General features: G+C 40.6%; 1 protein-coding gene across 1 annotated transcript in view; it reads left to right on the forward strand.

Moving 5' to 3' along the window:
- The window catches only part of PLXDC2 (plexin domain containing 2), a 1,375,592-nt gene that overhangs the window by 1,099,301 nt on the left and 262,531 nt on the right, over positions 1 to 13,760 (forward strand). Inside the window, exons 8-9 of the mRNA XM_086941957.1 lie at positions 7,188 to 7,283; positions 11,163 to 11,244. Coding sequence (XP_086798083.1) covers positions 7,188 to 7,283; positions 11,163 to 11,244 — 178 coding nt within the window. The remainder of the gene's footprint in view (positions 1 to 7,187; positions 7,284 to 11,162; positions 11,245 to 13,760) is intronic.

Consider the following 13,760-nt stretch of genomic DNA (forward strand, 5'->3'; position numbering starts at 1 on the left):
AAGTGGGGGGTTAAAGCAACAGAAACCCACTTTCCTACAGGTGCGTTGCAGAAATGGGAATTTCAAACCTAACACTTCTCTGCCTATTGTCCAGCACTTATTTACAAACACAAATGGCATCTGCTCAGCAATGTAGTACTAGATAATGACTTAATGTGTTTGATTGTTCACTTAATTTTAAATGTATTCTGAAACTACCTTTGTTCTGTTCCATGAGATTAAAGTGTAGGTACTGTTCTGCTAATATTATGCTATCTGACCTGTTTATGGTCCATTTGAGCAGAAACCTCATCTTTACTTGCCCATGTTTTATGTGAACAGCGCTCCCACCCTAAATTATAATTTAGTGCTTTACTGGTGCATCATTATTTAATATGTTTTAGACACACCATAATAGAAAGGTATACTTGTCTTGGACTCTTCAAGTTGTATACTGGCCTCTTGAACTAGCTCCCCAGTTTAGTCCACAATGGGTTCATACAAATTGTAATATATTTTGAACTTCCGTAATTATGTTTGAACAGTGCCACCAGCTTTGCTGTTCCACTGTTCTAGTAGGGCTTTCATTTACTCCATATGCACTGCATACCAAACTTCCGCAGACTTGATGGACTAATTTGCCACCCCTCAATTAACAATATAAAGCAATGGGGTGCAGAACCTGGGGATTAATACTACAAGCGAAACAGTGGTTCTGCCACACTTACAAATCAAAAATTATTTATAAGCAATTATGTCTCTCCAAATGGAGGAGAACAATAAACAAATGGGCAGGCACGATGTACCGTAATCCAAACCAAAAACACAAAACTCTTCTATTATTTCCACAATATGTATGTTTTATCTGTAAGCGTAAACCTATTTTAGTACATATATTTACTTTCACACAGAACAGTTCTCTGGAACTAACATTTAGGACTTCAAAGTGCACAAACATTAAAATATTTACATGTCACAACACATTCCACAAGATACATGGACATATACTACATAGAAAAATTATATCTAAACACAGTGCAAAGTTTTGAAAGAAGAAAAAATAAATATCAGCCCAATGAGTGATTAATCATTAGTTTGTTATCCTGGGCGATCATCAACACTTGAGAATAAAGTGTCAACGTTTCGACCCCTGAGCAAATGCGATATTATAACCGTCTTGGTGGGGTCTTCCTCTGGACTAACTGGAGGTTCTGTGTGCAGCCTTCATGGGGCTCGCATTTTGCTGAGGGGTCGAAACGTTGACTTGATACTTAAACATCATAACCCTTATTGCTTTCAAATCCCCACAGAGACACAGAAAAAAACATTTGACACAAGAACACAACAATATTATACACTCCCCACATTTGACAAGATAGACACACATACTGCAACCACTGATCCCCAAAAGTAGCATACTGTCTATACAAAAATACCATTTGGTGCATCATTAGGGTTAGGAAGCACTATATGAATGCAATAACAATAGATTTCAATGCATGCAAATTAAAACGTTAATGTCATGGAGCATAGAAAGAACATTAAAGTTAGGTATTTTAGGCACATCTGGGCCTGACCTGAATAAAAGCAGTGCCGAACCTGCCTCCAAAGGTGTTTTCTGGATTCATGCTGTGTATCAGTTTGCATGTTGGTGTATCACTGTGGAATCACATTTTTACAGAAAGCTAGCACCATACTATAGGGCAGGGGTCTCTAAACCGGTCCTGGAGGGCCGGATCCATGCCAGATTTTTTGGATATCCCCATTGAGATACATGTAGTAATTTTAAAAATCTAGCATGGATCCGGCCCTCCAGGACCGGTTTGGAGACCCCTGCTATAGGGGCATAGCAAAGCATTAGCACTCAGCTCATATAAATTAAGTGTTTTGAATTACTTTACTATTTTTTGCATTTGAGCAAGGATACAATCGCTAATGCCCCAGTGTTCTAAAATGAAACTGAAAATGCCCAGTATTGAGTAGGTTGGCAAACATTGGCTCTCACACCTTCCGTGCTAACCACTACTCCTAAACCAAATGTAGCGCTTATGGCTGTATGGCTGAAAGCCGTATGCAGAGGGCAATGGCCTTGTGCAGAAGATCACACAACCCTGTGACAAACCCCCTTATGTGCATGGCTGAAGGCTGTGTGCAGTGCAGTTGGAACTTAGTGGTGGGAGATCAGCAGTGCTTGGCCAAAGGTCAGGCCCTACTGCCAGTCCCCACTGAGCAGGGCCAAATGTCTTGTGCTGCAGGGCAAGGGATAAAAACAAAGAAGTTGGATGTGCTATATCAGTTAAAATAAAGGTAAAGTATAGGTAAGATTATGATTTACTACAGGAAGAATACTGCGATGCGATAGTTATGATTAACTCTGTAATTCATAACTCACAAACAGCGATGATCAACAAATGTCACACACAAAATGCAAAATGTATGGGCTCACCATAACTATAGCAATTTGTAACAACACATTAAAATGTTATTAAACTAGAACACATGCTCACACTGAAGTAAGAATGCATACTCAAACTAACATATCCGCATTCTTCCCAATGACAATGTTAATAGAATTTTAATCTGAAAGCCCATTTATATTTATGGCAAATGTGAGGTCTTGAACATTGCATATGGTATGAGAGTTATGATTTGCATGTCTATTTTCTGAGAAATAGATTGTCAAGCAAAAGATTATTAATTAATTTGGGTGTTTTTTTATATTCAACCGTAACTACATATTTTATAAAAATTATTTATGGTATAGGCTCAAACTCAACAAACTTCTGAAATCTGGCCGTTATCATTTGCGTTGAAAATCATATATTGCCTCTTCCATGGCAACACAAACAAAAACCACATGGCAGAATGGAGAAACAAAGCTGTTAACAGAAAAGAAAACTCCAAATCCCCCCAAAACTGTAAGAGGAGATAAAAGAAAAAACATAAACCAAGACTTCATGTAAACATTAAAAACCAATAACTCAAAGTCTAAACTTAAAAAAACTGTGATGTCATCAATGATTTCAGTGGTGATGTCATAAGTGATGTCATCAATGATCTCACTTGTCATCAGTAATATCTGTGATGCCACAAACAGTCCAAGGGGGTGGAATTAGTTATGGCATGCGCTGCAAATCATAGCAGGCACATTTTTGTGGTTTGTTTAGTTTGAGGCAAAACCATAAATCATTTTCTTACTGGCTTTTTTTCAGACTTGTTTTTTTTATGATACACTTCATATGCAGCCCCTTCTGCAGTGAGTGTTGACCGTAGATCTCCATCAGCTGTTGCGCACAGCCCTTAGCTGTGCACTTTGGAGATTGGCCACAGGGTCTGGCTTCTGACCATGCTCTGCACCCAACTCGCCATGGTTGGTCAAGTCGGCTGGGCATGGTCTTTACTTGTGCACTGCGAGGGTTGGGTAAAATGACTAGCCTCTAGCCAGGCACTGTGTCCGAACCAACATCCTTGTCCACTCACCTCTGTGCACGGCCTCTGGGAGTGCGCAGGTGCTAGACCCGGCTTTTTCAGCGGGTTTATCCCCAGATTTTATTGCTTTGTGGCCTTCGGTTTCTGATCTGTTTTTGTTGGTTTTATGACTCTGGGCACTTTACCACTGCTGATCAGTGCTAAAGTGCATATGCTCTCCCTGCAAATTGATTAACATATTTGATTAACTAGTCAGTCCCTAGTACAGTGTAGTGTGTGTGCCCAGGGCCTGTAAATCAAATGCTGTTAGTGGGCTGCAGCGCTGAGTGTGCCATCCACATAAGCTGCCTGTAAATGTAACTCAGGCCAGCCATTGCAGAGCCTGTGTGCAGTCTAGCAGTGCCATGATGACATGGCAAGGGCACCCACCTGCCAGACCCTAACCTTCCCTTTTCTTAAATGTAAGTCACCCCTAAGGTAGGCCCAATGTACCCCTGTGGGCAGGGTGCAATGTATGTGAAATGTAGGACATGCCCTGGTGTGTGTGGCAAGTGCTAAAAGTGAAATACTGCCAATTTCATTTTTCACTATTGCAAGGCTAAGTGTTCTCAAAGCATAGAATGGGGAGTTTGCTTATAACATCTCAGAATGTTAAAATGAATATTTTAGTAAGGGTGATTTTACATTATGTATTTGAAAATACCACTTTTAGAAAGTAGGTATTTTCTTGCTTAGCCATCCAGTGTTCCTCTGCTAGGTTTGTGTATTGCATGTCTGGCATTGAATGACAGGGGCTGTGAAGGAGCAGTGGCTCCAGAGAGTCTGATGAGTCGGGCTGAACCGAATAGACCTGGGCTGTATTTAGAGTAGGGGGAGGAGATTTCCTTTCACCTGAATGGGCCTGGTCTACCTTCGACAATGCTCTCCCCATCTCTTGCCAGGAAGCTGCAACAGAGAGAACAGATCCAGTTTTGACCAAGTACAGGGCTTCTCTGCCATCAGAGAACAAAGTATTTTGTAGTTTAAATATAGGGGCCCAGACCCCAGAACTTTAGATCATTTCTTGGAATCAAGAGGAACCTTTGCCAAGAAGAAGAGCCGGAGAAAGGTAAGGAGGAATACTGCCCCTGTGCTGTTTGCAGTCTGAGGTTGGCCTGCAGTAGCTACTTGCTGCCAAGGAAAGAAGAAAGGACTTTGCTTTTTGCTGTGTCCGCTGCTTGAGGAAGATCTCCAAGGGCTTGAAACTGAGCTTGCCTCTTGTTCTAAAGTCTCAGGGACAGAAAGACTCCACACCAGCTTCCCTGAACTTCTTTACTGGGAGTTCTGGCCTGCAAAGAGGTGCCTGCGGTTATTTTGAACATCTAGAGACTGTTTTCCACTGGAAAATCAACGCAACAAAGAGAAGCGTGATGCATCAGTACCTGTTTCTGATGCATCGCTGAAGATACCGCATCGAAGCACCAAACCTGTTGCCTCGCTGGGGAACACAGTAAGAAACCGACGCATGACCTCCCTACGGTAAGGAACCGATGCATCACCTCCCCTGCGCAACAGTAAGGACTGACACATCACCTCCCCCGGAGCAAGGAACTGACGCATCACTTTCCCTGAGTGTAAGGAACCAACACATCACCTTCCCTGCAGCCTATTTTGTTTATTTGTGTGACGCATCCAAGGTACTTTGTCTGAAAAGTCCCACATCTGCAATTTGCTTTGAACTGAACTATTTCTACCATCTGAAAGTACTATTTGTATTACTGTATTGCAAATGTTTGTTATTTTGGGACTTGTTTGGCTTGGCTAAAGATTACTTATTTTTCTAAACTGGTGTGGTGTCCATTTGTTGTGTTTTCACTGCATTACTGTATGTGTTCACACATGCTTTACGTGCTGCCTTTGAGACAAACCTGTCAGCTCGTGCCAAGCTACCAAGGGGCAAGCAGGGGATATTTTAGTGTATCCCCCTTACCCTGACTAGAAGCAAGGGTCCCTATTGGGACAAAGGTACCTACTTATGCCAACTAGAAACCCCATTTCTAGCAGTAGGGGTTTAGAATGTAGGGCTTATCGATGCGTCTAATACACAGAAAGGTGGCCAACTAACAGTACATATCAATGTAGTTTTTGCATTTTTTTATGGTCTCATACTGGACCATTGTGTGGCTGTGAAACAGATTTTTTTTTTATTTGTACGTTGTATTATTACTTTTTTGTCACAAATGTGAAACCTATCTGTGAATATTAATTTAGTAGGTCATTTTGTGGCCCTGATCTATTCCTTATTTCTGCAAACTGACATATTAGTAAAAGGTTGGTCTGCCCTTGAAATAGCTGATCGCAAAAAGTCAGTTCAAAATTTGCTAAATCTTTTCAAAACCAGCATAACCATGTGACTCGATAACATATGACTCTTTTGGAAGACATGGAGAATTTAGTCTATTGTTGTTAATCAATTGGATTGGCAGACTCTGTAGTGAGAAGATCTACCTAGAAGAAGAATGAGGCAGTGGTGCAGGAATACACGTGGTATAAAAGTAAATAAAGTCTTGGTGCAGTAATTAAGAAATGTAGGGGCATATTACCAAGCAATAGCGATAATTATCGCTATTGCTTGGTTAGAGGCGATTTTTACCGCAAATAAACCTTGGTTTTACCAAGGTTTATCGCAAATGCGATAAAAATCGCCGCAATGCATGAATATCGCTGAAAAGTCATCGATATTCATGCATTACCGAGCTAATGCTCTTAGCCATGTTATCCACCTCCCATTGGATAACATGGCTAAGATCTGCTCAGGGCAGGTGTTAGCTTTTGGAGATATTTGCGCTTAGCGCAAATATCTCCAAAAGTTGGTAATAGGAGATAGCGATGTTAGCGTCTGTTTCCAGTCGCTAACATTTTGGCACGCCCACTTTGCATGTCATTAGTGATAAATATTACTGACATGCAAAGTGGGGCCCAAGATGGTCTATATCTCCTACTAGCTGTCGCTAACTGGTGTTAGCGACAGCTAGGTAATAGGAAGATAATTTTATCTCTGCTTTCTTGGCTTTTAAAGCCAAAAAAGCGGAGATAAACCCCCTTGATAATATGCCCCGTAATTTGTATAAACTAGACATGAATCGTATACATTATTAAATAAGGACGCGTGGTTTCGGTTTCTAAAATTTCAGTGAACTAATTAGCCCATTTTTAAGTTAAGTACTCCAGATGTAATTCAAAACCATTTATAAAAATGAAAATTGCTATGAAGTGTAATTCTCCTTAAATGAGAAAAGATTCATGGGACAATTATTTACTGATTATTCAATTGTGTTTGCTATTGAAATATGACATGATGGAGAAGTTACTTTCAGAGAGATAGTGTTCTGTTGCCAAAGACGATATTTAAATCACGTTTATTGAGAGGTCTAGGTTGCTTGTTCTGTGTTTCTGATATTTGAAAATTATGTGAAGCCAAAATTGGCAACATTTATAATAAAGCAGACCAAAAATCCGAGGGTCCATAGCACCACCCCTTATTGCTAATTTGTAACTACAAATCCAAGGGAAGGGGTCATTTTCAGTGTTTGCATTATGGTCAAATGCACCCTTGCTACACCACTCATTGGATACCGAGTTATAACTTGCAAAAGTGCGTCTCCTGTCTGCCTCTCTCGAACAATACTCAGTAACTCCGGGTTTTAGCAAATTATTCATTGCGAATCACATTGTAAGTTACCCATATGTGGAGACATGCGCATCTATGTAAATCACTTCCCATTTTAATCTTCTTGCAGATGTTAGAAGAAGAACAATTTACGAGTATCACAGGGTTGAGCTGCAGATGTCTAAGATAACCAGCATGTCTGCGGTGGAGATGATGCCCCTCCCAAGTAAGTAATATTGAATGCAAAAGTTACTGGACGCTCACTGAAACTTGAATTCAAAAACTGAAAATCATCTCTGCAAGACTGGCGAGAGCATTTCTGCAAAATCTCCAGTGACATTGAGTTTTCGCTAGATCCTCTTACAGGGCATGCAGCATGTACACAATATAGCATGTGTTGCGAAATCTGCATGGGTAGCACAACAGCAGGATCCAGACAGGAAGAGGCAGTTAGCTCCCCATTTTCTTTTCTCATATACACCTTCATTTTATGTGCTGCAATTATTCTCCCAGTGACCGTGTTTGTTTTTACAAGATTACTGTGGAAAGTGTTTGACAGCCAATATGTTGATTTCTGAGCATTCTAATTAGGGGAGATGGTGTGATGTGGAATCACTGAATTGGGTGTACAACTCTCACGTGCTGGAACTCTATACTTCCAATTGAATCCCCCCTACACAGGGACGAGCAGGAGAGAAGAAGATGAGCAAGAGACAGGGATAGATCATCGTGGCCGATCAACCCCTTTGTGGAGTGTGGAAAAATCCCCTCCTGGACGTTTGTTGACTCTACCTCCATGGCCAGTTCTCTGATTCTCTCTCAAGACCAGATAAATGTGGACCTACTCTGGAACCTAAATGAAGAGGGGCCCTTTGACGACTATGTTCCAGTTCTGTTTATGGGTGCCCTTTAAGTGGGTACTACAGGCTCCTGCCTACAGCTAGACCCTTTCAGGTGAATGAAAACATTGCTACTTGGTTAATTTAAGCAGGGAGAGTGGTCTGCCTTGGAGTCTGTGGATTGCTGCTGCCAGTAAACCTCCAGGACAGAAAACGTACAGTGCTAGGCAGCGGGGCACATAAAGGACCCTAAACTCATCTGTAGGTAAGGGGTAGGAAACTACAGTATCTGGGAGTCCAGAGACGCATCATGAAGCTTCAAGGGAAATTCCAAGACCTTTGGGTTCAGGAAGCCCAATAATCTTACCTCTGATATTTGGAACACACGCCAAATGCTCTGCGCTGAAACCCTCATTGAATCTATTCCAATCAATCCATAGCTAATCATTAAGGAAGGAGCCGCCGATGTGTGATGTTACCCACCCTGGATCAGGTGTCGCTTTTCAATCAGCATTGAATCAAAATGGTGATCAGATTCAGTGAAAAAATTCTGTTGTATGTCCTTGTGTCACTATGGACATCTGGCATTATTCTTCTCTGAAGATCATCCTCTCCTCCTAGATCTTCCCAGGCATTCAGTAAAAACTGCGACTGAAACCCTGCTAATATAATGCCTTGTTTCACCTCGATGTGGGAAGAATGATGAATATGCCTCTTCCTCCTTCCCAAAGTCCTATCGACTTCTTGCAATTTCTTATCTTTTTTAGTAATTTCAGCTAGCTTATATGTTATCTTCCAACCTAGAAGACTTTTCTTCCCTAGTTTTGGGAAGAACTATCTATCTATATGACTGAAGAGCAGGGTCACTAAACAGGTTTATATGTGTTAAATACAAACCCAAGTTGAACCATACATCTGGAGGGATATGCTCAGTTGATATTGTGCCAGTGCTAGAACTCCAGGGACTAAAATAAAGGTTGTTTACAGAGCTAAATGGCCCTCCTCAAGGAATATAGATGTTCTCCCTTAATAATCCTGTGCATCATTTAATGGAACAGTAGCAGGAGAAATAGTGCCAATTCCTGTACTTAGCCAAACTCCAGGCTCACAATTTAATATATGCTAGGCCCATATCATGATCACTCCTCTATTTTTCTCTACGCTTCAAACTGTCTTGTGCTTGATGGTGCAAACAAGACAGACAGTAAATGGTTAGGCTGCAAGAACTAGGGGGCATATTATCAAGAACTGCGATAAAATTATCCTCCCTTTAGTGGCAGGAAACTGCAGCTAAAACGGTGAAATGGGCTTGAAAATATGCCCTAGTGAATTCCCATAACAGCCCAGGTTAACACCAGAACCTGGGCTGCTATGGGAATGTAAATCCGCTGATGAAGGATCGAACCCCACCCACCACAACCTATCAACATTGCTGCTCAAAGCAGTATTTTTTAGTCTTAGCTTCTCCTCTGAATTTTCTAGCACTTGGGTGCAGCTCTTCTCCATTTCCACCCCAACCACAAATGCTGTCACCCATGCCGTAGCACATTGGTTGGTTCTGCTCTTCTCAGTCAAGATGGACTTGTGCACTTTTTTTGCCATCTTTTAGGTCGGTAAAGATTGTCATGAAGTGCAGGGTGCCCTGGAGTTCTTTCCTTTCCCCATTTTGTTCAATATGTATGCTCAACCTTTTGGCTTTACAACCGTCTCCTATGCCAAGGACATGAAGGTCCAGATTAAATAAGATTTCACACAACCCAAAGCTGTATCCAAATGTGCTGAGCCATGCTTTTGAATGCAAAAAAACAGTACCCAACTATATCTCCAATGTTTGGTATGCGGCTGGTGTCAACCCCTTTGCTAGTGGGCAAACACGCTACTTGCCTGACACACAGGGGAGAGGAGAGTGTGTACTGTCTTGCATACATTTTATACTGGGTGCATTTGAATCCCTATACATCCACAATCACAGCAGGATTGGACGTATGCAGGGACACTAAAGCCAACACGCAATGCAATTATTTCTGTAGGAAATCAGTACTTTCCCCCTAGCTGGCAAAGGCTTGCCTTAGGAGCTACTTTTGATGCAAAGTCCAGTGAGGCTACTTCAGTAAATAAGGGTTTGTGCCCAAACCTGTGGTTGTGTGCGCTTATCCGCACACAGTAACCACCCTGTGATGCAAAGCAGTGCTTCACTGCAGCCACTTTTCTTTGCTCTGTCTGGCACCAGCGCTGCCTTAAAACGTTTATAAATCTGATCTTTAAGTGTTTAATTGGAGATGTGAGCAATCATTGGTAGCACCCTATTACTTACCAGTAATCTTCATTACTCCTGGTCTCATTTCCTCGCCCCATTCCTTACTTATGGAGATGACCATCTCCCTGAGAGAAAAAAGAACAGAGGAATGTTTGGACCCCTTTATATATTGCTAAATCTGTAGATGAGATTAGTATATAGGCTTTGCCATAGGAATCACATCTGCCTGGCGATTCCTTCACTGGCTTCATGTTAAACAAAGTGTAGAGATGAAAAAACTCTACAAGGAAAAGTAAAAAAAATAACATTGAATACATAGAAAGGTTCAGTAATATAATCAACCAATTTCACAGAATAAGACTTACTACAAAGCAACCAGTAGATGGGTGGGTCGACGCCTGTACTTGAGCCCAATATCAAAGGGCATGAGGTACCTCTTTAGGGTCTGATTAATTCCAGAAAACTAAAACATATTTTGTAGATGGGAAGTTGCTCATGCAATTTGTAAAATATATTAGTAACTTGCATTTCAGCCGTCATACCTTATTTTGCAATTTAAGGGGTTCTTTTAGTTTTATGGCTGGATCAGAAATTGCACAGGGAAACAAATATAATGGGGTTTTGTGCCAGGCGAGCTTTGGAGCAATCGGTTATCTTCAGTAATGTTCTGATAGCATTGTAGCTCTTCTGCCACAGACTGTATCGGTTGTTAAAGGCCCCCTCTCTCTCAATTGGCCTTCTCCTTCTACCTAGATTTGGGGTATTTAACAGCTGGTATAGTCTTTATTAGCGGACTCTAATGTTACATGATATTTGATTTGAATTGGTACTAAGTGTCAGTTTTGTAATGTCATTTCACTAAGACTGTGTATGTATGTTAGACAAATTTCATGTAATTTAAGTCGATTGAATATTTCTTTCATCTGTGTCTCATGACCTCCTGAAATGCTAACGCTTTTTGCCAATTAACAGGTTCCAAGATTAATTTGATTGTTTTTGCATTTTACAGCCTGCGTCCAGTTGAACAGCTGTGGTCCTTGTGTCAGTTCCCAAATTGGATTCAACTGCAGCTGGTGTAATAAACTCCAAAGGTAGATTTGCTTTGCAATCGTTAGTATTTTAAGGCTCGCGCATGACCTAACATCTTCTTTTCTCTCGAAAGTGTATGTGCCCATAGTTTCATCTTCTAGCCAAGCATGGAGGCAATTTGAGCAAAACTTGTTTTATGCATTGAATCGCATGAATCTGTAATGAATATACAAGCGGCATTTTTTATACTAGTAACATTCAGATGCCATCTTGTATACACAGTAATATTTACACATTTATAATGTGGTGAGCGAAAAATGATGAAATCTATTCACCATTGCGCACCTGAGTGGAAAGTTCTCTTTATTACAGCTCAGATACAACTCTCTCTTTCACAGAACTACAAGTTTTTTCAAGAAAAATATGAGCCACACAGGCAGCTATGACCCTCCTAGATGGCATTTTTAACACATTTAAGCCCAAGCGGTTAGATCTGATTTTATCAAACATCTCTAAGAGTCACAAAATCCGGCCGTCGTTCGGGTCGGGCCGGACATTTAATCCATATGGCTTTACCTACTGGTGTAGAGCAACTGGATGCTATTGTATAGACCTGGGCACTCCACTGGTTTTTTAAACCCTTTCATGTGGGGGTAATTCCCCCACAGTGCAGGGGGGTCGGGGGGTGAGCGCAGCGCCCCGGTGCTCGTGACGAGACCAGCTCGTCATGAGTCACAGTGGAGCAGTGCTCATGACGAGCTGGTCTTGTCACGACCCCGCCGACTGATTAATTTACCTGCACAGGTGGGGAATCAATCGCTCGTGGGCGCAGTTGAGCCGTTATGACGTGACCAGCTCGTCATGAGCACAACTCCTCCGTGACTCATGACCAGTTGGGCTCATCATGAGCACCGAAGAGGTTAAAGACCCTCTCCAGCTCCCATAGGTACAGGTGGCCAGCTTTGTATATTTCTACCAAAATCATGAAAAGATGGCTGCCTGTGCATCCACGCGCATCAGTGGGTAACATTGATTACATGGTGTGGTGAGAAATACTCAGAGAGAAATAGATATCTTTCAGTTTTTGGGCAAAAGCGGCTGTACATCCTTTAAAAGGAGTAAGCTAGTTTGCTATTTAAATAAATTACAGCTCGGTGGTAGCATACATGGAAAATAACACATTCAAAGATTATCACATTCCATTGTTAAACAGAACCGAAAGAGGGACACTTTAATTGGGCACAACCCACATTATGAGTTGTGAAATAGTTCTAAACTGTGGTTGGAATTTATAGCCATGAGAATAGAGTTTGTCAAGCTGCATTTATGCTCAGTTCCACATCTACCAAAATACGTTGATATTCACACTGCCAGTCAGAAGCTCAGGGTGTTCAAGTAACCAAAGCGGATTGGTGTCAGTACAACGCGATGTATTACAACGCGTTCCGTTACAACGCGTTTTTTACATCGCAAATACCATTACAATGCATGCCATTACAACGCATGGCATTACATAGCAGATACTTTTACAACGCATGGCATTACATCGTAAGTATAGGTAAGTATATCTTTTTAAAAAAAAATGTAATAAAGTTAATTAAATTAATTTAAAATAATAAAAATAATATAACATTTTTAAAACAGTAATTAATTTAATTATAGTAATTTAATTAATATTAAAATTGATATTAATGTAATATATTTAAAATAATATAATTAATGATATATAAAAAATTTATAAATAGAAAATAATATAATGTAATTAATAACAATAAATATAATTATAATTTAATTAAGTTATAAATAATACATAATATAATTATATTTAATAAAATTAAAAGAATTTAATTATTTAAACATTTTTAAATAATATAATTTAATTATAATCGTTTATTAATACAATTAAATTAATAATTGTAAATATAGTTATTATTTTAATTAAATTAAATAAAATTTATGTAATTAATTTAATTTATATAAAGTCGTAATACCCCTGTACCCCAAAAAACAAACACTGCCCTAAAACCTAAAAACACCCCTGTACCCCAAAACCCAAACCCTGCCCTAAAACCTAAAAACACCCCTGTACCCCAAAACCCAAACCCTGCCCTAAAACCTAAAAACACCCCTGTACCCCAAAACCCAAACCCTGCCCTAAAACCTAAAAACACCCCTGTACCCAAAAACCCAAACCCTGCCCTAAAACCTAAAAACACCCCTGTACCCCAAAACCCAAACACTGCCCTAAAACCTAAAAACACCCCTGTACCCCAAAACCCAAACCCTGCCCTAAAACCTAAAAACACCCCTGTACCCCAAAACCCAAACCCTGCCCTAAAACCTAAAAACACCCCTGTACCCCAAAACCCAAACCCTGCCCTAAAACCTAAAAACACCCCTGTACCCCAAAACCCAAACCCTGCCCTAAAACCTAAAAACACCCCTGTACCCCAAAACCCAAACCCTGCCCTAAAACCTAAAAACACCCCTGTACCCCAAAACCCAAACCCTGCCCTAAAACCTAAAAACACCCCTGTACCCCAAAACCCAAACCCTGCCCTAAATCCTAAAAACACCC

The sequence above is a fragment of the Lissotriton vulgaris genome, chromosome 10 (assembly GCF_964263255.1).
Source record: "Lissotriton vulgaris chromosome 10, aLisVul1.2, whole genome shotgun sequence".
Lineage (NCBI taxonomy): Eukaryota > Metazoa > Chordata > Amphibia > Caudata > Salamandridae > Lissotriton > Lissotriton vulgaris.